At 45.8% G+C, this 22,243-nt stretch overlaps 1 protein-coding gene across 1 annotated transcript in view; it reads left to right on the top strand.

The window, feature by feature from the left end:
* Window positions 1-337: 337 nt before the first annotated feature.
* Klhl18 (Kelch like family member 18) overlaps window positions 338-22,243 on the top strand; it is a 28,302-nt gene continuing 6,396 nt past the window's right edge. Inside the window, exons 1-9 of the mRNA XM_077685959.1 lie at window positions 338-477; window positions 559-820; window positions 898-1,028; window positions 1,081-1,221; window positions 1,301-1,499; window positions 3,725-4,022; window positions 6,644-6,866; window positions 15,340-15,444; window positions 18,488-18,599. Coding sequence (XP_077542085.1) covers window positions 710-820; window positions 898-1,028; window positions 1,081-1,221; window positions 1,301-1,499; window positions 3,725-4,022; window positions 6,644-6,866; window positions 15,340-15,444; window positions 18,488-18,599 — 1,320 coding nt within the window. The 5' untranslated portion in view covers window positions 338-477; window positions 559-709. The remainder of the gene's footprint in view (window positions 478-558; window positions 821-897; window positions 1,029-1,080; window positions 1,222-1,300; window positions 1,500-3,724; window positions 4,023-6,643; window positions 6,867-15,339; window positions 15,445-18,487; window positions 18,600-22,243) is intronic.

The raw sequence follows: 22,243 nt of genomic DNA, 5'->3' as shown, positions 1-22,243 counted from the left end.
ACTTCGGCGCCGCGGCGCGCAGCCGCGGCGGAGAGGAAGCAGACGACGCAGGCAACGCGCCTCCGTTGCCATAGCAACGCGGCGCATGCGCAGAGATCAGTGGGGGTGAGATCAAGTGCGAAAAACCCTCGATGCAGCTGCCATTCTCTTCCCCTCTCCTTCAAAAATCCATGTGTTCCGCAAGTTGCTATTTACATTTACTTCTTGAACGCTTGTAAGTATCAATAAACACCAGAAAATGAAATTAATAAAACAAGGAGAAATTCATACTAAAAATATTTTCCAACAGGTGTGGCGCGTGGCTATGTTTTGGCTGCGACGGGCTGTCTGTCGCAGCCAACGCAGCCAGACGCAGCTGTTCTGCCTGTCACTGTCAACGTTGGTCACTGTGGCGTCTGGACTGGTATCACGCGCTCTAATCGCGGTCATCAAACCGCGAAACTTATTTTTACTACCGATGCTACCTTGAGCAGAAAGGTTCGAATTAGGCTGCATAAATTCTGCGGTCTAACCGGTTTGGCGGTAGTCCGTCGTTTGGTGGCTTGTGTTATTTTTCAGGTTTGACGGACGCTTGGTTCTGACCGTCGGTGAAGGCTCAGAGTAGGCTCCCGTGGACTCGTTTTTACTGCTCACTGTTGGCGATGGAGCTGAATTAGAACGCCAAACCTTCCCGAGCTTTCTGCGCGACTCATCCCGAGATTTAGAGAATATGGCGGAAGATGAATGTTACATGTTTTCTCAGAGTGACCTGCCAACCTCAAGCTTCGGGCTTATTGAGGAAATACGGCGACAAGGAAAGTTATGTGACATCACACTTAAAGTAAGTAGGGCGCATTCTTTTTTATTTTAAATATTGATTAGAAAAAGAAGCTAATGAGATTATCGGTGTACTTGTAGGTTGACGGTGAAATCTTCCGGGCTCATCGAATCGTTCTGGCGTCCACAATCCCGTACTTCTATGCCATGTTCACCCACGATATGATCGAAAGCAGGCAGAAGGAGATCACCATTCGTGGCATCGAGGCATCGTAAGTGAGGCACTGTTGTTGGCGCACAGAAGTCACGCGTCGTTTTTTTCAGGGCTTTGGAGTCCCTTATAAATTTTGCCTACAGCGGGAAAGTCAACATAACAGCGTCAAACGTCCAGTCCTTACTCGTCGCTGCGTCGTTTCTGCAGCTGCTTAAGGTCAGGGAGGCGTGTTCCGAGTTTCTCGTAAAGAGGTGAATATCCAGTACATACCCCGTCTTGCCCCCGCACCTTTGATGCGGTTCCTGCAACCCTCCTGGTCTTGTTTTGCAGACTTCATCCCAGCAACGTCGTCGGAATACGCACGTTCGCGGACACCCTGGGATGCCCTGCTCTCGTGGAGGCCACAAACAAGTTCATTCAGATGCACTTTCGCCAAGTTTGCCTGTCGGATGAGTTCCTTGCACTGCCCTTGAAGGATGCCATTGAAATATTCAGCTGGGACCAACTCTTCGTGGTGTCTGAAGAGCAGGTATGAAATAGCGGAGCTTGTCTGTGCTGTGGCGCTCTTTAGGTGATGTCTGGGAGAGTTAGTCGGAAGTGTCACCCTGAGGCGCTGAGGCATTGGGCTGTTATGCACAAAGTCTGGCATTCCCTGATTACAAGGCTGGATTCTTCAGGGGGGGGGGCAAAATACAAACGCACCCCACCCATGTGTAAACACGCATGGGTGCTTTCAGTGCACGCTGAAGGCTCCCGGGGGAGGGGGGCTATATTTATCCGTGAGCCTCCACTGTGCCATGCCGCGTAGCCCAAGTGTTGCCTCAGCAGATAGTCATGATCGCAAAACAGCACAGCACAATGAGTGCAGGGAAGCCGTGGCGCACTTTTGTCTCGTCCATTTGCTTGCCCAGTGAGTTCCTTGTTCTTCGATACCATGTTTTGCTTCAATGCTATGAGCCAATCCAGCAGTCCACACTTGTAATCAGGTGGGTGGTGCATCAGTGCAACACTACACTGGCTGTTGTGCGTGAGTGTCCAGCACAGTCATTTGCAGGCCCTCGTAGTGGATCTACCAAATTCCACCTTGAGGCAAAAATTCACGTCAACCCCAGGACTGCGGCTAGAGTTATGGGAATTAAATGCTTGACTGCCATGTAGAGCAACTTTTAGGTGCAGCATCAAAAAAGACTGCAAAAGTGTACACATCACAGAGCACTTGGGATGCTTTTGGACTTTTCTTTCAACCCTGCACCAACTTAAAAGTCAGACTTGAGGAGGAATGCGGCAGCTGTTTTATGGTGATGTAATGAAATATCACTGGCCGTGAAATGCTAATTCTTGAGTTGTGTTTGGTCCCTAGCACCTAGAAGCACCGTTAATATTGACATCTGTGTTGGCGAAATCAAAGTTTTCACATCATGAAAAATTGTGACTTTTGTGCTACTTTCTATACCTGTGTTCTTGTGCTCTCACATAGGGCTTCAGCATAGAAAAAAATTTGCTTAGTATGTGCCAGTTTGCGAGGCTCAAATGTTCTGTTTGTTTTGTTGTGCACGTAGCAAGTAGTGCACCGCCTACTTGCAGCACTTGCAGACCCTGCAGTACTTACCATCGACTACTCGGAATGTACTTTGAGGTAAACTTTATTGTCCCAGCAATCTCCTCCCGCAAGAATTATGAAAATCCGTTCACTATCACTGAAACTATGCGCGATGAGAAATCGCGCATAATTGTTCCCTCTCAATTCGACCACGGACAACGCTACGAAAGCTGCACGCTCTCTCCTGGAGAGGGGGGTGGCGTTTTCTTTGGCAGTGTTCGACATATCACAGGCCGAGGAGTTTTCTCTGCAACGCGGAGGGGTCTGTTTCCAGTTTGGTGCCACAAAAAAAGCAGGCATGGCTGCCTGCTCACAAGCGCGCGCTCAGGCTGGTAGGGCATTTTTCAAGTAGTAAAGGTTTGTCGGCGAGTGGTCTCGGTGAAAGGGGACTATTGAGTTTGTTACTCAAACTCTGCGCATGCTCAAAACACAAAAGAAACGCCAAAACTGCGTACAGGTTCAGGCATAGAAGAGGTCAATATACAGTGCCGACGACGATCGTCGCAGGAAATGCGTGAAATAAGCCGCGAAGTTGACCAGCGACAGCCAATAGGAAAGCCATGGACACAATGACGTCGTTTAGGCCATGCCAGGGGTGGAGCACGGTTGGTTTTTCCTCGTCTTTCACAGCGATTTATGCGCTCACCGCTTCACGTGTGTGTGTAATATTTGGCTGAGGTATTTCTGGCAGTGTAATTTAAACGTCATGCAAGTTTACTGGCACTGCTCAAAGAGTGTTGCAGGGTCCCTTTAAGCTGATACATGGTGCAAACACAACCACTGTGCCACAGGATGTAATCAGGCTCTTTTCTATCTTAGACCGGACAAACTGAAAATCCTAATAAAATTAGTGACGATACTTTTATTCTGGTATATGTTGAAGTCAAACAGTTCAGGTTTAGTTTTCTAGTTTTGCTGCATCTGTGTAATGTGCCCCCTTCCCTGCAGATTTCTGATGGCATGTTCTGGCCTTTGAGGGTACTTTCACATCATGTGCGCTACGTTGCTAATTTTTTTTGTCAGCAAAATTAGCATTGTTGTCACTTTTAGAAATATTACGCATTTCCAAACATGGTCTGAGAAGCCATTGCTACCAAGCTGCACATGTGTCTGTCTGAGCGATGAAATGTTGGTCTCTCCGTGTGTGACTGCAGGTCTTTGAGGCGGTGATGCTGTGGGTGCTGCATGAGCAAGAGAGTCGGGCCCCCTTGCTGCCAGTGGTGCTGTCGCACGTGCGGCTACCCCTGCTGAGCCCCCAGTTCCTGGCAGACCGGGTGGCTGCCGAGCCTCTGATCCGTGGCTGCCACCGCTGCCGTGACCTGCTCGATGAGGCGCGCGACTACCTGCTCATGCCCGAGCGACGGCAGCTGCTTCAGGGATTCCGAACTCGTCCCCGCTGGTGCCCCGATGTGGCGGGCCACATCTACGCTATCGGAGGCCTCAGCAAGTCAGGTCAGGCGCTGGCGATCACTGCTCTGCCTATTTTGCGGGGGATTGTTGCAGGCAGGCCTAGCCAGGTACGCGGTGTTCAAAAAATCACAATGCATTTAGCTTTTTTAGGTGCTTTCGGTGGCTTGTTTCTTTTTTTTTTGTCAGTTTTCTTGTTAATAACTCTTCTTAGGACCTTTAGGCTGTGATCTGTATGAACTTGATGTCCATACTAAGTAATTGTCACGAAGTCTTCAAAAGCGCCATGCATATTTGAGGTTGTTGCAAGTGAAGTCTGCCTCGTGTGGGCTGGACACCGACATACAGGGGACACAGGTGGACTGGGGAAGAATCTGGTTGAAATTAAATGGCTTTGAAATGGCAAACTATTGAAAAGGCAGGAGGAGAGGAAAAAAAAAATGGTCGGCCCACCTGTAATGCAGCCTGGCAGTGCCGTGAACATACAAATCTAATTTTTCGTTTTCACACATCTTTATTTCAGGCATGAAACTCTGCGCAGAATTCAGGTGGATTCAGTAGCAGATGCGAGACTGGCCCTAAATGAGACATAGTGGTGCACTAACTCGCTGCTAACCATCCATGCACTAACTCGCCCACCTCTCCAACAGGCATCCTTTCCAGTGGCCCTTCAGCACCATGCATTTGGTACAAAGACGTAAAGATCCCACCACTTGTTATTCAATAAGGCCTGTCCTCAAATCCTCACAGCAGCGAGCCTAATTCAATAAATTCTTAGGGGCACCTAATCTGCTTATGTTCTTTGAAGGTGAAAGCCTGGCAATGCTTATTAACTATCTTTGTCTTAACCATTGTCTTCAAAGGAGGGACAAACCGTGAGCAACTGTTCCTGTTTTTTTTCTGACTGAGAAAACAAGATGGCACTCCTCATGACTGTTGCTGTAGCGCATTGTAACAGTGGTTACATAAAAGGTATTTTCACTTATCTGAAAAAATAAAAAGGACTTGGTGGCATTCAACTTCAAATGAAACACATTCATTGGACCAGAGTGGCATAGGTTCCTATCGGCCAGTAGTGTATGTGGGAGTCGCACTACTTTCTTGCCCTGGGGGCATCCCCACTCGACATGCGTGCCCTGTGAGCGCTGACAGCAAGTTATAGGCCCGCTCGGGCCATTGCTGCTGGGTTCGGCACTGTAGGGTTCGGGGATGATTTGGGTTACAGGGTTCGCACAGGTCCTTGAAAACCCTTGAATTTAGAAGTGTCAATTTCAAGGCCTGGAAAGTCCTGGAATTGTTAAATGATCCTTGAAAACCCTTGATTTTTCTGGAGAGAATCAATGGCCCTGTCTTTTCACGAGAATTTAAAGTGTTTGTCGTGGATTTTAGGTGTTAACAATTGTAAAGAAACATTATAACAATCAAGTTTCAGTGTGTTGCGTGAAAAAACAAGCTTGGTGGATTTTCATTATTACAAGGCAACATTGGGAGCAGGCACTTGTCAATCCAATCCATGTCACGATACAATCCAGTGAAAGCCAGCTTCTGTTCTCTATCTTGCATCTTCCATCTAGTCTGTGGACGCTCGCCCATTGCATGTTTGCTGTGCCTCATCCATACGCTCCATCTGCGTTTGCTTTTACGTGCAAATGGTGGATGTTTACATTGTTCATCCTGCCTTGCAGCAACACTTGCAGATTTAATTTCAGCTGATACTCTTGCTGCCAATGCAGGAGATGCAGGCAACTTTAACGAAGTTTTGAAATCAAACAGCCTCAGCAAACACAAAGGAAAAAGAAAACCCTCTAAATACCAGCCATAAAATAAAAAATAAAGCTGGGGGAGCATTTACGAACCCGTTAGCCCCTATCTAAATGTGCACTAATGTGCTTAGGCATTGTGCAATAAAAAACTTGCATTTTGTTGGAAAAGTTATAATTAATCCCAGATAAAACGTGAGATGGGGTCCTTAAAAATGTGTTTTCTGGTCCTTGAAAGTCCTTGAAAACCCTTGAATTTTTGCTTTTGAAGCCTGTACGAACCCTGGGTTAACATTTTTGGCTGCATTTATTGCATGCGCTGTAAAAATTAACACTTACAGATGAGCTGGCGGAGCAGTATAGATTGAACAGGAACAGTTTTACAAATGTCGAGCAGGTTTGCCTTTCCATCCCGGTGCCATTGAAACAACCTGTGCAAGTGTGGATTGGCTCATGGCCCCGATATGGAGAGGTCCCTGTAGCGGGAACTCTTCCTTAAACCGAAGGGTGCTCAAATGGATTTGTACAATATGGCTGCCTGTTGTAATTTCCCACAGTGACACTTGTGACGCTTCACAAGACCAGGTTCTTTTCCATTGGATGTGCTGTGTGGGTGCATAAGAGTATCCTTGCAGGAGAACCAAATTCAAGCATATTGCGGAAAGGTTCCAATCCCTGCATGTTGCCGCATACCTTTCCCATTACAATGCTAGTGTGCACGAGTGCCAAACTAGTGCAAATTGCAAGAAGTGGCAGCGGTTGTATTTCTGGCATCTTGCTTCGTAGAAAAGACAGTAAGATTTAGTTGGAATTTGTCGTGTTGGAGTGTGCTCAATGTTTTTTTTTTTTTTAATGCCTTTTTGGTGCCCTTTTACTAATTTCCGGGGCTTTCCTTCGTCTCCTCAGGTGACTCTCAGAGTTCGGTGGAAGTTTACGACCCTGCGCTCCGTTACTGGCAGGTGTCAGAGGCCATGTCGATGACTAGAAGTCGTGTCGGGGTGGCTGTTCTCCGAGGTCAGCTGTATGCCATAGGGGGCTTCAATGGTTTGGACCGACTACGCACCGTGGAAGTGTTCAACCGGGAGAGCCGCACCTGGAGTAGGGTGGCCTCTATGGCCATCAAGCGCAGGTATGTGCCAGCGGGAAAAGGCCCCCCCCCCCCCCCCCCCCCCCCCCCTTTTTATTCACGAGTGAAATGTTGCAAACGGGGATTTGCGGCTCTTCACCACATACTCATGCAGGTACTATTGGCTGTCTGTGGGTTTTAAAGCCAGAAACTGCAAATGCGTTCTATCACTCGCCTTCCCTGAAGATCATTTCAGGCAGATGAGCTTGGCACATTTGTTGTAAAAAAATTTGCACGAGCTCATCCATAACAATGATGGGCGAGACGTGTGCTTTCTTCCATATTTCCCACAATGCAGGATAAGAAGATCATCCGATTTTGTTTTATTGGGAAAAAACTTGCGTAGCCTAAGTCATTATTGTGTTCTTTCAGCAGAGGCCAGGCTAATTGCTGGGAAAGATGGAGGAACATTGGTAGGAAAGGTGAGCTATCCTGCTCAAATGGAGGTCACATTACTGAAAAGAAAGTTGCACGATGTCTTGTTCAAACGCAATACGCAGTGAGTTAAATTCGTTGAACATTGTTGATTTTAGCCTAAATTTGTAAGTGGAAGGGCTTGAGAAAGGAAAGTTTGTTGAGGAATCTGCATCCCATGGCCCTTTCATTTGTAGGCCCCTTCCCAATGAGCAGAGTGGTGCCAGGTCTGTAACTAGAGGCAGTTATGGGCCTGGACGAAATAAACGAATATTTGTAATTTTTACCTGGTCTTCCATTGTGCAGTTAGACTTGTAGATATGCAGTGAAGCCACTGAGATGTAATGGTAAACCTGCTTTGTTTAGTATAGTGGTTGTTTCAGATTTAAAAATATCAGCTGGTACTGAACACTACATTATTAGCTGAAAGAAAAAAACTTCTCTCCCCCCCTCCCCCCCCCTCCCCCCTACTCTTATAGGTTTTTATTGTGCAACTTGCAGACCAAGGCCTAATGCTTAATAATATCTAATGTGTGCAGTGAAAGCAACTTAAAAAAAGTATTCACAGGGATCCCACTCCTGCACCAAACTGCGCCAGACAGTGCCAAACGAGAATTCTTGCGCCATTGTGATAAAATTCTACGAAATTGCGCCAAAGATTTCCAAATTTGCTGTTGTGGCTTTGGAGGGTGACATTTCGCGCTGCCAACGCAACATTGAATGGGGTCTGCAGGCAATGAAAAAGTGGGGGAAGCTACTGAAGACATCTAGCAGCAGCATGGTCAGCTGGAGAGATAGAAAAAATAGCGCATAGTGGCATTTAGTGCCACTAGATAGGCTATTTTTAGTGGCTCTAGTGGCCGCCATCGCTGATGCCATCAGACGCTGCTTTACTAGTGCTGTTTTGTGTGTGCGCTAATAAAGTATGCATGATGCAATGCAGAAAAGGTTAATTTATTCACCTTTGCTATCAGTTCCGCTTCAGTGTTCGTGTTTGGCCGACGCTGCAGCACACCAAAAACATCATCCATTTGCGCGCTAAAACCCGCAAGGTCTCCTTCATCTTCTAATTGTAATCATGCAAAGGACAAATAATTATGACTGAAATTATGACTGAAATTATGACGAGTGACGTCGCACTCGCATGGTTGCCTGCATGCGCGCCTCGCCAGTGAATACAAGCAATAGCTGAACCTGTGCACACAGTTTTGGCGTTTCTTTTGTGTTTTGAGTGTGCGTGGAGTTTGAGTGATGAACTCAAAACTTTCCTTTCAACAAAACCAGTCGACAACAAACGCTTATTGCTTCAAAACGCCTTACCAGCCTGAGCGCGCGCTTGCGAGCAGGCAGCCATGCCTGCTTTTTTGTGGCACCAAACTGGAAATAGACCTCTCCACGTTGCGGAGAAAAAGAGAACACTCCCCGGCCTGAGATATATCAAAGGCCACCGAAGAGAACGTTGCGAGCCACTTCCTTCTCCGGGAGAGAATGCGCAGCTTTCGTCGTGTTGTCCGCGGTCGAGTTGAGAGGGAACAACTATGCGCGATGTCTTATCGCGCGTAGTTGTGAACAGATTTTCATAATTCTTGCATAGGTAATTTTTTTCATAATAGACTTTACCCCAAAATACATTGAGTAGTTGATGGTAAGTGCTGCATGGTCTCTTTAGGGGTACTGTGGAATATTGACCAGCTGTACATAAGTTATTTGTAGCAGATACCTTCACGCTTGCCAGAGTACACAGAGCAGTGGCAACATTGGTTGTCGGGCGTGAAAATGAGAGGAGAGGTGACCCTGTTCCCAAATCATTCAGCATCCCAGGTGACTTCTGAGATAATCCTCCTATTAGCCCTGTTTAAAAATTGGATTTTGATTTTTCTGAACATGCCGCAGTATGTGGTAGCCTCAGGTATGTGAGACCTCTTTATCAACAAAATTCTTGGGAGGCAGGCCTATGGGCCGTAATTTTTGTATTTATTAATAATGCGATTCCTATTTTGCAGTTGGAACCTTGTTATTTTAAATATAAATAAAATCGGCTCTGTCCCAAAAAGTTTACTTAGACTAATAGAATGTAGTTTCGTAAACAGGTGCTCGAGGGAAATTTTAGTTTTTGGTCGTTTCCATTTCTGTTCCATTGCTATTCCAATTTCTGTTCCATTCCATTTCTACTTTTTAATTTGCTGTAATATCTGTATAATGCTTTCCATGTTCCTCTTACCTTTTAAACAATTATTTCTCTAACTTTTCATTATATGTAACTTCCCAAATGATATGTTTCTGTTCGTTAGTTCCCTTTCCTAGTTAGCACCCCCCCCCCCCCCCCCCCTCCAATGTCTGCATTAGTTTTACTCCCAGCCCTCATGATGAAAACGCCGAAATAATATCCAAACAATGTTTCTCAGAATTTATTATTGGAAGCTGTGTGGTTTGCATTTTTCGCTGTACTTAACCTAGAAAACATATTATTTGCTCCAAACTGCTCCAAAATAACTTTTTTCGTGCTCCAAAAATTGTTCAAAATTTTTTAACATGAGTGGCATCACTGTATTCAAATACATTATGGTTGAAATATCATCTTTATAGGCAACAGTAGTTTTGCCTGTATGTTAAAAAAGAAAAAAAAGGAAAACAAAGCAACCAAGACAATGTGACATCCATTGTTGTGTATATGACGTGAATAGTCATTATATAATTGATTGGTTAGTTGAGTTGAGCATGAATCAAATGTGAATTGAATAACAAGAACTATTAGATTTGTATGTTTATCAAGAATTCAATTGTGATGTCTTGGAATGTTTGGTTTTGACTGAATATTCGATGAACCCTCCCCCACCTTTCTTCTTGAGAATTTACTTTTTTGTCACTTTGAGTAAAAAATGCAGCGGGAATATGTTTTTATGTCAGCGTGGTTGCTGATGCCATAGACGATCGCAGTAACTTTATATCACACTACAGTGCGTAGAAATGCTAAAACGCATTCCAACAAAAAGAAATCTCAACAGTAGCCGGAGATGGAGCGCGAGTGCCGTGGCTCACAATTTAAAAATTGCGCGCTTGCGGAGCGCCACCTGCTGAACGCAAAACAAACCTTGCGCCATAAAAACGTCGCGGCGTGTGAACAAAGCACAAAATGTACTCCGCACTCCTTCCCTGCTCTTTGCTGCTCCGGCTGGTTCCGGGGGCTTGCGAACAAAGCACTAAACATACAATACACCCCTCAGCTCTTGCTGTTCCGCGACTTCGCCAGAGGCACCGGTCACTGCCCAGAGGGCGACACGGAGCCAGTGACAGCCATCCCCCCCTTCGGCAGATACGTGCAACACTGGGTCGGTCACCGTGCACTAGCATGTTCGTGAATGGGGCTCGCTCTGTTTTCACCGCACCCGGTGAATCATATTTATAGCCCTTGTTATGTTCAAAATAAATTGCGCTATTCTGCATTCATTCTGCCACAGAGTGCGGAAGAACGAAGACGGATTCCCTCGGTCGAACTCGAGTATGGGATTGTCACAGAATTGAGAAGTAATTTAGTGGCCGATGTCTCGGACGGGAGGAGCGACAAACAACTCCCCCGTGGATACGAATAGAGGTTGTGGTTCGGACCTGCTAACCGGCGATAGGTCCACGCCTGACTGGCCGCTGGCGTGAGGCACGAGACGGGGCACGGGATAACAGTCTCAAAACAAGGCAGATTTACTTTATCCACATGCACAGGAATTCCAGAACAGACAGACAGAAGGTTTGACAACTTAATAACACACTGCAGTTGACACCCCGTTGGGGTCAGAGCTGCCAAGAGACCGAAATTGAGTACATTGATGAGAATGAATAAAACGGTACTCGCCGTTACGAGCCCAAGAAGGAGGCGACAGTTAATGAAGGGGATAGTAGAGTGTACAATAGGCGGGGTTGGAGGCTTCCCCCAACTGCTAACAAAGGCCTGCGAAGAACACATACATCGTGGTGCACTGAAGGAGGCGGATAGAAGCCCATGCGGTCCACTTAGAGAAATACAACAGAGGAGACGATTAGAAAGAGTCTGAAGGAAAGTGGAGAAGGGGAGAACGTCTTAGCTGCGGTCCGGCTGGTGGTCTCGCCGGGGTGACGGAGGCTGTCAGTCGTCTGTGGTGGGGCGCCGCTCATCAGCGACGCAGTTTGGGCGAACCTCAGCCGCGCACTTCCACCTCCTTGAGGCACTCTTCGGGGGCCCGGAGTTCACCGCCGTCGTCGCTCGGCCTCCCCAGCACAGCCCTCAAGGCCGACGCCGCGTCCCGGCCGTCCGTCTGGCCACCGCCAGTTCTCAGCCCATTCTCCCCGCAAACCCCGCACTGCACCACTCACACAGTCCACTGGGCCGCGCATCTTCCAAGAATTCGCGGGGCGCAGCCTTCCGTAGGTTGCGGCACTCTCGCCCACCTCTCTCCCCGAAACACATGGCCAGCCGACCCGGGTGCGACAATGGCGGCGAAAGCATTCCTTCGCTACGCGGTACGACTCCTCTCGGCCCAAAAATGGCGAGCGGCAAGAAAACCCGTCAAGGAGGGACATGAATTTCGCGACAGGGATGGAAGGTCGAAACAAATTGGCGTGACGCTCAGAAGAGAAATGCACGCACAGGATAGCTCGCGCGTCTTTCGAATTGCCCACGCAACTTTCTCTTGATCTGCGTTTTTTGGTTTAAAAGAAACAGTACATTATTGTTTTCGAGTCCCCTAAAGAAGGTGTTTCGTTTGCAAATGCGATATCAGCCGTTGCGCGACGTTTCTGGGCGTTAGCCGATCTATGTGAGTACACTTGTGGAAATACATTGTTGACTGCAGAGCTACTGACTGAGCAACATGGGCGTTACATAGTGGTCTGATCTGAATATGGTACTTGGCATATGCAACAGTATGAAATTCACACTTGTTTGTGTGTATGGGAAGCGGGGACGGTAATGAACAAAACCCACCACTCAATACGACGTCTCGAGAGCTGAAAAGGCAATGCTGATTTTGAATTCATGGCTCTTCAATTACAACACTCGAAGGATTATCAGGCACACTGCGTCATCTTCTTTTCATGTCTTTTTGTTCGCTTCTGCCGGAGCACTGCACGGCCAATATCACCCTCTCCAGCCTTACAGATAGAGAAAAAGACATAGCTTTGTGTCTATGTTGGCTCCTCCATCAGTAAACTTTGCAGGTTTATAGGTGCAGCCCAGCATGGCAACTGTATAAAAACGCCGCAAAAAAAAACTCTTCGGGTGAAGATTATCAAACAACTTGAATTCATTTGGATGGGGAGGTTGGAAAGGGGAGGGGGGAGGAGTAAGCAAGACACCCAATAAGCAATTGGAATTATTTTAGAAAATTCACATTTGGCGAAATGTACAGCTCTGGCGTGAGAACACTATTAGAAAGTAATTGTATCACTTTTATTACCTTCAATTTGCAACAAAAGCTTTCTGAAGCAAAAAGAAAATAGTTGGAATGCAAACCTTTGGTCCTGCATCTTGCATATTTCCAAATTTTATTGAAGCCGATTTTATCTGCATTTTTTGTAGCCGTTCAGTGCATTAAACAACAGTCTTGCATAGTTTGTTTTGCAAGAAAAGCCAATGATATGATATCCAATAGCTGAAGAAGGTTTAAGAACAACACCTAAAGAGCCTGCACCACATGTGGTTGTCTGTACTAAATACAATGACAGCCACGTGGAGTAATAGATGTACCATAGAGCGGAACCCCGGGTGATAAACTACGCTGTGATAACTGCATTTTCCTCGCTATGAACAAATATACTGCACACTTATGCGTATTTACAGCCTCACTTACCCTGTTTTTAAAATGCAGTAACCAGTGCAGTAACTGTGGCTTTCTACCCACAGAAAAAGAGAATATGCAAGGAAGTGCAAAGCCTTTAAAGCAACCTTCACAGTGTGCCGGTTTACGGCTCAGCAGGAAGGTGATATTATTCCATCAATGCCGTCTTATTTGGGGGCTTCTACCTTTTACAATATTTCTTTCTGCAATCATTGCAGTATTTTGTAGGTATGCACGCTAATAAAGTTATGCTAGATGCCTATGCAAAGGCACGCTCGAGGGCGATGAAAGCGGTTGGCACGGCCCGACTGACCCAGGGTTGCGTGCGTCTGCCGCTGCGGTCGTCTGGCAAACTCGAGTTCCTGGTGCCTATTGTGCTCCGTTGTTTTGTTGTTCAGCTGTGTTCCGACCTTTTCTTGTGCTCCTGGTGCACGCCGTACAATGGGCGAGTACATGAGCTACACAGCCAGTTCTAAACTGAAGGTGGTGGAGCATGCGTTGATGCACATAGAAACCACGCGGCTGGGCGGCACTTCAGTGTTGACCCAGTGTGTGTATGCTACAGGGCGAAAACGAGAGGTTTTTGGGCAGTGAACAGGGATCGTTGTGTATTTCGTGGGCCAAAGAAGGGAAGCTTCCTGGTGTTGGAAAAGAAATTTTGGAGTGCCTTGACAGCATGGAAGACTGTGCACTGTGGGCCGACAACAAATGTGAAGCTGCAAGCGACTTCAGTGAGTAGGACCGCTTGGCGAGTAGGAGACCACTAGCATCTTAGGAATAAAAAAAATTTCATTACATTATTACCTACGTGCTTTTACGAAAATGGTAAGGCTCTGACAGTACTTCTCTTAGCAACATTATTGTATGAAATTTCAACTTCTAAAAATCTGTTGCAATTTTTTCCTGCATAATGAACCCCCCCCCCCCCCCCCAAATCTGTGCCAAATTTTCTGGGAAAAGTGGGTTCATTACGCAAGTAAATACAGTATATTGCGGCTTGCATTGATTGACCGCTATACATACGGTCGACAACTGCTAAACACGCTGTGCCCCAAACTTGGAATCCAAGAGTAGCTCACGCCAGTGTCAATATGAAAACGGAAACGAGTGTCTTAGCTTCTTTTTCCTGTTTGTGTTTGTTGAGGCCCGAGAGTATCTGTGTCTGTAAGCAACATTGTACGTTTGAAAAATGTGACAATATTGTGTGGAAATATTCGAAGCCAGTTTTATTGAATACTTGTATTTGATTCAAAAGTTTCACTATTCCAACACCTCCAGCTTTTAATAGACCAGACAGACAGAGCCAAAAGTAACTGTATAGCTATGTGTACTAAGCAGCATGTGCACCCACTATTTGAGCACAGCTTGCAGCCAGAGGAGAGGAAGGCATGGGGCCAGCTGGACGATGCGGCCAGTCTGACCCCATCGAGGGGAGGGTAAAGAGAGAGCTGTGGGTTGTCTTCGCACTCTGGGCTAGCGTGGCCCCAAAGGGTTAAAGGAGCCATGAAGACAAAATACAAGTTGCGTTTATTAGAAAGACTGCTTAGTCCCGGTAACAATGATACCAATATCATCGCAGTCTTCGAACAAATAACGGAGATATTAAAGAAAACGTGTGAAGCAGTCGCGACCCCCTAGCCAATTTCCCGCAACTTTTCTATGACGTCACGGAACCTTGTTTGTGCGATTGGCGGACGTCTGTAATGGGGCCTCTAGTTCCATTTGACCGCATCACTTGAATGCTAACGTGCAGTTAACGCACTGAAAATTATGTTTTATTGTTGGTCCGTATGACGTCATTCTTGCTCATAACACGTCACTGTGGCGCAAAATTTGAAAGTTTTTAAATACTTCTTGCTTTTTTTTTTTCGTTAAAAAAACATTTTTTGGGGCTGTAATGGAGCTGAGTGAGATACTGAATCCTAGTTCTTTCAAATCAGTGCAGCGTATCCTTGGTGTTTGCCTGTATTGCCTCCAAATTTTAGATTGCAGTAGGCAAGTGTTTTGTTTTGACATGTAAAGTACGAAGGGGCTGGATTTAGCCATGGGGGTTTTTGTTGTATATTCAATTTACTGCCGTAACCATTGTTGTTATAAGTATGCTTGTTTTACTGCTTCAATTCATTTTCTATGCTGAAATAGTGTACCAGGGTAAAGGTTTGTGCTGTAGTCTGTCAAGCATGAACAACTCGTCCTGCGGACTTTTGCACCTGCCTGTGCCCATGTGCCCATGTAGAATCTCTCTTGTCATGCAGTGCTGTTGGAGCGGCTGTGCTTCATGACAGGCTATATGTTTGTGGCGGTTACGATGGGGTGTCATCGTTGAACACTGTGGAGTGCTACAACCCCGAAAGAAATGAGTATGTATTTTTATCTTGCTTTGGTTGCAAGGTGATGCTAACAGATTTGAGTGTTCAACTAATAGTACCTCATAAAAAAATGGTACAAAAATTAAAAATAAAAGATTAAGGCAAGATGGCAAGGCAGTGGAACAAAAATTTGGCATACATGCCCATTAAAGGGTCACTGAAGGGAATTTGTCAAGCTCCCGTTTTTGCTTGCACTGCATAGACTGGCTCAAACGAACACACTTTGCATCGTTTATCGGGGCGATAAAGCGGTATTTATTTTATGAAGCCTGAAAGAAGAAAACTACCATGCGCGGTTTGCGGCGGCTGCACCAGCTGCAGTGACGTCGGGTAAAGGTGCTATGTGATTGGACGATGTCGAAGATTAGCATGCAAACAAGTTCCGGTTTCGGTTCTGTGAAACAACATGCTTGGCATCCGGCGTTATCATTGGATGGGCATTCTCGATATCTCAATAATCACCATACCACGCTTCTGTCATGTTGTCAGCTGTAAAATGCCTCAGATAAGCCTACCAGGACGGCTTGGAATCGTAGCAATCACTAGCCGAGGCCTACACAGTGGATGAACGCCCTCTGCGTCACCGCAGACACTCAAATGCCATGCGCTTTTCCCCCATCTTTCGAGCTTGCCTCACTCATGCCTGTATCGTAAAAAGAGTGTTCGCACCAGGCCAAGGGTGTGCTGATTCTGGCCTGTACGCACTGCATGCAAGCAGTCGGTACTGATGGCAACAGCACGCCAACGAGAATTCACTAGCGCGTCAATGTTAGTCTGCGCATGTTCTGCGAACTCGCTGGTGGAGCAGCGAACGTTGCGGCCCAAAAATGGTTAACTCAGTATAGAAAAATCAGCCGAAAGTGAAGAAATCAACATACAAAAAAAAAAAAAAAAAGAAGGATGTATTCTTGGGGATTCGAACTTGAGACTTGCAAAATAACATCTAACAAACCTAGTGCTCCTGACCACTCGGCCACAAACCAGCACTGCCAGGTGTGGAAATGTATGAGGTATATAATGTATAACCAGTTTATATTTTTATTTAGTTTTAGCATTTCAAGCAGCTTAGATGACTATTCGTTGTATAGAGCTCGTGCAGTAAGCGTCCCCAAAATTTCCACAATATGTCACGTCTAGCAATTGCATTTCTTAGGTGGAAAAGCGTTCGCAGATGTGTGGTTGTGCTGCTGACCGCTGTGCTTGTTCACCCAGGGCAAAAAAGTGTTTCCTGCTCCTTAGTTTTACTCTGTACGGTGAAAGTTTCAGTTGATTTTATTTCCTTAGTACCTATATTGACTTCGCTGACTTTTCTCCTGCCTTCAAGTGGCCTTAGGTTTTCCTACTAGCGTACTAGTCAGCGAAGCGTCGCATGTGCACTTGTGCAGCGCTTGTGTGGAGCGACCCGGACTCGGAGCTTGATACAGTGTACAAACTAACAAAGTAAAGAAAGGCACATTCTTCCATTCACAAACGTGTTGTGGCTTAGTTTCAAGTGAGCGAAAGAATTGCGACGATCCGTCGGCGGCCGGCGGTCTATAAACACTGGGCCGACTGACTGTTGGAAGGTTGGCGAGCCGTGCATTAGCGCAGTCAAGCCAAGTCATTTCCTCCTGACATCACATGAAAATGCTACAGAAAATGGGCGAGGAAGCAGAGAGGATGACAGCATTTTCGAATTGATTTTTCTACTAAATAAACTCGCTTAAACGCACTCAGAGTGGTCGAAACATGGCCTAGAGACTCCGGACTACAATTTGCGCTTGTAATCCCGCCATGTTTACAAATCACTTCAGTGTCCCTTTAAGAAATGTGCGTGCCTCAGCACGTTATGAACACAGGATGTATATTTGACTGATCCTTCCCGTCATTGATGAGAGGCCCTTGCTAGGAATGCTAGTGACTGTTATGACCAGCACCTTACTGCAAGCATTGTCAACAAATACGAACTCTTGATTGCTCACTCATGCAGCCGTATTGACGGGATTTTATTTTTTTGTTGGCTTATAAACTTCTCACAAGTAGCATTCCACCTTAGCTAACATACACCAGAGTTAGCATACACTTGTCGTTAAATATCCCCAGGTGGTCAAAATTAATCTGGAGCCCTCCACTACGGCGCGCCTCATCGCCTGTGTTGCGTAGGCGCGTTAAACCCTACAATCAATCAATCAATTTAAATGCCACAAGGAGAAAGGAAGGGTTACCGTGTCTCGAGTAGGTTCGAATCAAAATAATTCGTTTTTGTATCGGGGATTTTTCTGGGAGCCAGATTGCTGATTGGTTTGAGCTGATTTTTAACTCTACTGTTACAACAAATACCGGATATAACGAACTAAATTACTCTCCCTGTATAACTTCGTTATAATGAGGCTCAACTGTATGCATATATATAGGACTGATAAGGACATATATGTACAATAGGTACAAGACTGAAAGCTAGGAACACTAAGGAAAAAAAAAAAAGAACACGTTTGTTTTCATTTTGCACCTCCATTAGAAAAATGGCCGGTGTGGCCGGGATCGAAGCAGTGTCCTTGGGCAGAGCAGCACAACACCTTAGCCAGTGAGCAGGAAAAAGTTACATGGGGCTCATTTGTGGTTGCAACGTCTTGTACTTGGTTATGTCCAGAGGTGCAAGTTGTGATGGATCAGGTGGTCATAACCACACATGTGAGGTATCCTTTTTGGTCATTGTCATAAGCAGTGCTCTAACCTGTTGACACTGATTGAAGAACCATTGGAGAGTCCCTTCAAAAATTTTGTTCAGGCATCCTCTGGGTTGTATGGTGTGTGTAATGATATGTATTACCTGCTGGTTAATATGAGCAGTGGGACAGTAAAGTTCAGTCAGTATAGTTTATACAAATTTAAATTTAAGCGAGGGTTGCTCATTCATATCACTACAGGACAGCATGCTAGTGTTAGAAACTTACTTGTTCCTCTCGTAGTGCTCCTTTCTCCAACTTCTCCTTTGTGCTTTTGTTGACATGTGCAGCAGTTTTGGTGTGCAATTCTGGTTTCTCCTCCTTTACAGCTGGACCATGGTTACAAGCATGCTGAAGCATCGTAGTGCGGCTGGAGTGGTTGCTTTTGACGGCCACATATACGCACTAGGTGGCCATGATGGGCTCTCAATCTTTCAGTCGGTGAGTTTTTCCAGCCTTGTGCTGTTTCGAATGTGTACGAGGGGAAGCCCACCTTGTTACTTTCAAGTTCCCTGTCGGAGTACCATCACAGTTTTTTACATGGCATAGACTCATGCATTAGAATGATGCTGCAAGAACGACTACCCACTGACTGGAGACATTGCACCATAGGCTTTATTTCAACACGCATTTTGAAATTCTTACCTACATCAAATAGGCCAGACATTCAGCCCATATTGTGATAATTGTGGCTCACCTGAAATTGTCGAACATATATTACTAGAGCGTTCTGCTTATGCCGATTAAAGGTGCCGTTTGCAGCATAAAATTGAATGCCTCCACCAGGTACCATCATTAACACTGAGACTGGTACTTGGGCCGTGGCCCTCTTATTCCGCTCAGCACAAAGCCCTATCTCCGTTAAATATTTGAGTTCCTCGAGGATATTGGTTTATCTACAGTTAACTGGATATAACGAAGTTGGCAAAAGTTCACAATTTTTTGTTACACCCAGGTTTTTGTTAAATGCAGGTTTCGAGATAATGCTGACGTGAGCGAAGCAGAAACAAAACCAGAATGCCAGACGTAGTTAAGGTGAACTCGCTCTTCAGTGGTTTATTTCACAGTGAAGAACTGAGTGATTTGCGCCTGCTGCTTTCGCACGAGCTTAGGCACTACATGGTGCTCCAAAGAAGCGCGGTCACTGACCCCTGTATCCAAAAACACTTTTTGCTTCCAAACGCGTTTCAAGAACTAAACTTGTGCTGTAGGGGCGTCTTTTCGCAAACTTGATGCTGTTTTGCCCACTCAATTTGTTCAGAGGACGCTAGCTGGGATGCTGTACCGGGGGCAACGGCATTTCAAAATGTGAGCCTGTCTTGAAAAGAGAAAACTCAGTTTTCTGGCAGCAGAACTCATTATCGGCGAACCGACACTCCACATAGCAGTGAAGATTCAGGACTACTTGCCAATTGGCAGGCCTGGCACCTCAAAGCGTAACTCCCGACATCACACTCACATGTGGAAACGCACGGTAGCTTTCGATATGGGCAAAAAACAAAGTGAAGTGTAGTTACGCTTGCCACCTGGTGAGGCATCACAAGGAAAACCCTTGGCCTCCATGATCAGCTGCCGGCAGCTTATCGTAGAGGCCACGCAAAACCTGGTTGATTGATTGTAGGGTTTAATGTGCCGACGCAACGCAGGTGATGAGGCGTGCCGTAGTGGAGGGCTCAGGATTAATTTTGACCACCTGGGGATCTTTAAAGGGACACTGAAGTGAATTTGTCAAGCTCCCGTTTTTGCTTGCACTGCGTAGACTGGCTCAAATTAACACACTTTTCATCGTTCATCCGGTTGGCAAGTCGGTAATTATTTTATAAAGCCCGAAAGAAAGAGCATTGCCATGCGCGGTCTGCGGCGGCCGCACCAACTAAAGGCTGTGACGTCGGGAGGAGGTGCACCGTGATTGGACGATGCCCAAGATTAGCATTCAAACAAGTTTCGGTTTCGCTTCTGCAAAAACAACACACTTGTCATCTGACGTTATCCTTGGATGGGCATTCTCGATATCTCAATAATCGCCATACCTCGCTTCTGCCATGTTGGCGGCTGTAAAATGCATAAGATAAGCCTCCCAGGATGGCTTGGAATCGTAGCAATCACTAGCCGAGGCCTACGCAGTGCATGAACGCCCTCCGCGTCACCGCAGACACTCAAATGCCATATGCTTTCCCCCCATCTTTGGAGCTTGCCTCACTCATGCCTGTATCGTGAAAAGCTTGTTCGCACCAGGCCAAGGGTCTGCCGATTCTGGCTTGTGCCCACTGCCCGCAAGCAGTCGGTGCTTATGGCAACAGCACGCCAACGAGAACTCGCTAGCGCGTCAATGTTAGTCTGCGCACGTTCTGTGAACTCGCTGGTGGAGCAGCGAATGTTACGGCCCAAAAATGGTGAACTCAGTATAGAAAACGTAGCCCAAAAACAAATAAGTCAGCTTACAAAAAATAAAATAAAATAAAAAGATTGAACCTCTGGGGATTCGAACTTATGACTTGCAGAATAACGTACCTAGCGCTCCAGACCACTCAGCCACAAGCCAGCGCTGCCAACATTGTAAATATAAGGTATATAATGTATAACCAGTTTACACTTTTATTTAGTTTTAGCACTTCAAGTAGCTTAGGTGACTATTTGTTGTAGAGCGCTTGTATAGTAAGCATCCCTCAAATTTCTACTCTAGTCTAGCCTTTCTTAGACGGAAAAGCGTTTGCAGATGTGTGGTCGTGCTGCTGACCGCTGTGCTTGTTCACCCAGCGCAAAAAAGTGTTTCCTGCTCCATAGTTTTACTCTGTACGGTGAAAGTTTCAGTTGATTTTATTTCTTTAGTACCTATATTGACTTCGCTGACTCTTCTCCCGCCTTCAAGTGGCCTGAGATTTTCCTACTAGCGTACCAGTCAGCGAAGCGTCGCATGTGCGCTTGTGCAGCGCTTGTGTGGAACGACCTGGACTTGGAGCTTGATACAGTGTACAAACTAACAAAGTAAAGAAAGGCACATTTTTTTATTCACAAACGTGTCGTGGCTTAGTTTCAACTGAGCGAACAAATTGCGACGACCTGTTGGCAGCCGGCGGACTATAAACGCTGGGCCGACTGACTCTGTCGGAAAGTCGGCGAGCCGTGCAGTAGTGCAGTCAAGCCAAGTCATTTCCTCCTGACGCCACACAAAAACGCCACACAAAATGGGCAAGGATGCAGAGAGGAGGACAGCATTTTCGAATTCATTTTTCCACTAAATAAATTTGCCTAACCCTTTCCTGCCCAACAAAAAAAATTTAGAAAAAATGATCAAAAGTAATTAAATTTTGTGTATTTACCCCTTCCTAATTGTGGTTCGACAATCGAAAATGAAAAGCTCAGAGTATTTAACACAGAAAACAAACCCACACATATGTGTGGGCTGGGCTTCTATTCGTATGACCTGCGCATAGTAAGATACTTTAAAAACGGCATCAGGCGCAGAAAAACTGCATTTTTACGTATTATTTATAAGTTTTCTATTGTTTTCAGGAGTACTTCTATTCTAAATAGAAATTTGTGAGAATAAATAATAATGAAGTTTTAATTAATATAATTAACAATTAATATTATTATCACAAGTAATTACGGATCTAGTTCAAGGTTAAGGCGCAAGCAAACATTACCAACGAGCCAGCACAAAACCGCGAATAAATGAGACACCAAGAAAGCAAGAAAAAAATATCGCTAGCACTGTAGTGCACGAGCCCGCCAGCGTATACCGCCCGGCAAAATTTTGGTAACCACGAAAGCCCAGCCCACACATATGTGTGGGTGCATTTTTCAAGCGTGATGACGGAACGCACACGAAGGGAACGGGTGTATGTTTTAGATGATCGTGTTTTTCCAAGTCCTGCAAGTCATGTCTTACGCTTGTTATTCAGAAAATACGAGAATAGCCAGAAGAAATATCAGTTTTTATGTTGATGGCGGCTAGCGTAATCGTCCCTGCTGGGGCGCTGTTTTTAATGTGCGATTTCTCACCCCCGGGTGGCAAAATGAGTGAACTGCCGAAACCAATAAAGTCTCGGAAGCGTTCGCAGCGGCTACCCAGGGCTGTGAAA

The sequence above is a fragment of the Haemaphysalis longicornis genome, unplaced genomic scaffold (genome assembly GCF_048455015.1).
Source record: "Haemaphysalis longicornis isolate Haplotype H1 unplaced genomic scaffold, Haemaphysalis longicornis Haplotype H1 scaffold_1, whole genome shotgun sequence".
In the NCBI taxonomy this organism is placed as follows: domain Eukaryota; kingdom Metazoa; phylum Arthropoda; class Arachnida; order Ixodida; family Ixodidae; genus Haemaphysalis; species Haemaphysalis longicornis.
The sequence above is the reverse complement of the archived record's forward strand: the minus strand, read 5'-3'. Positions and strand labels throughout refer to the sequence as shown.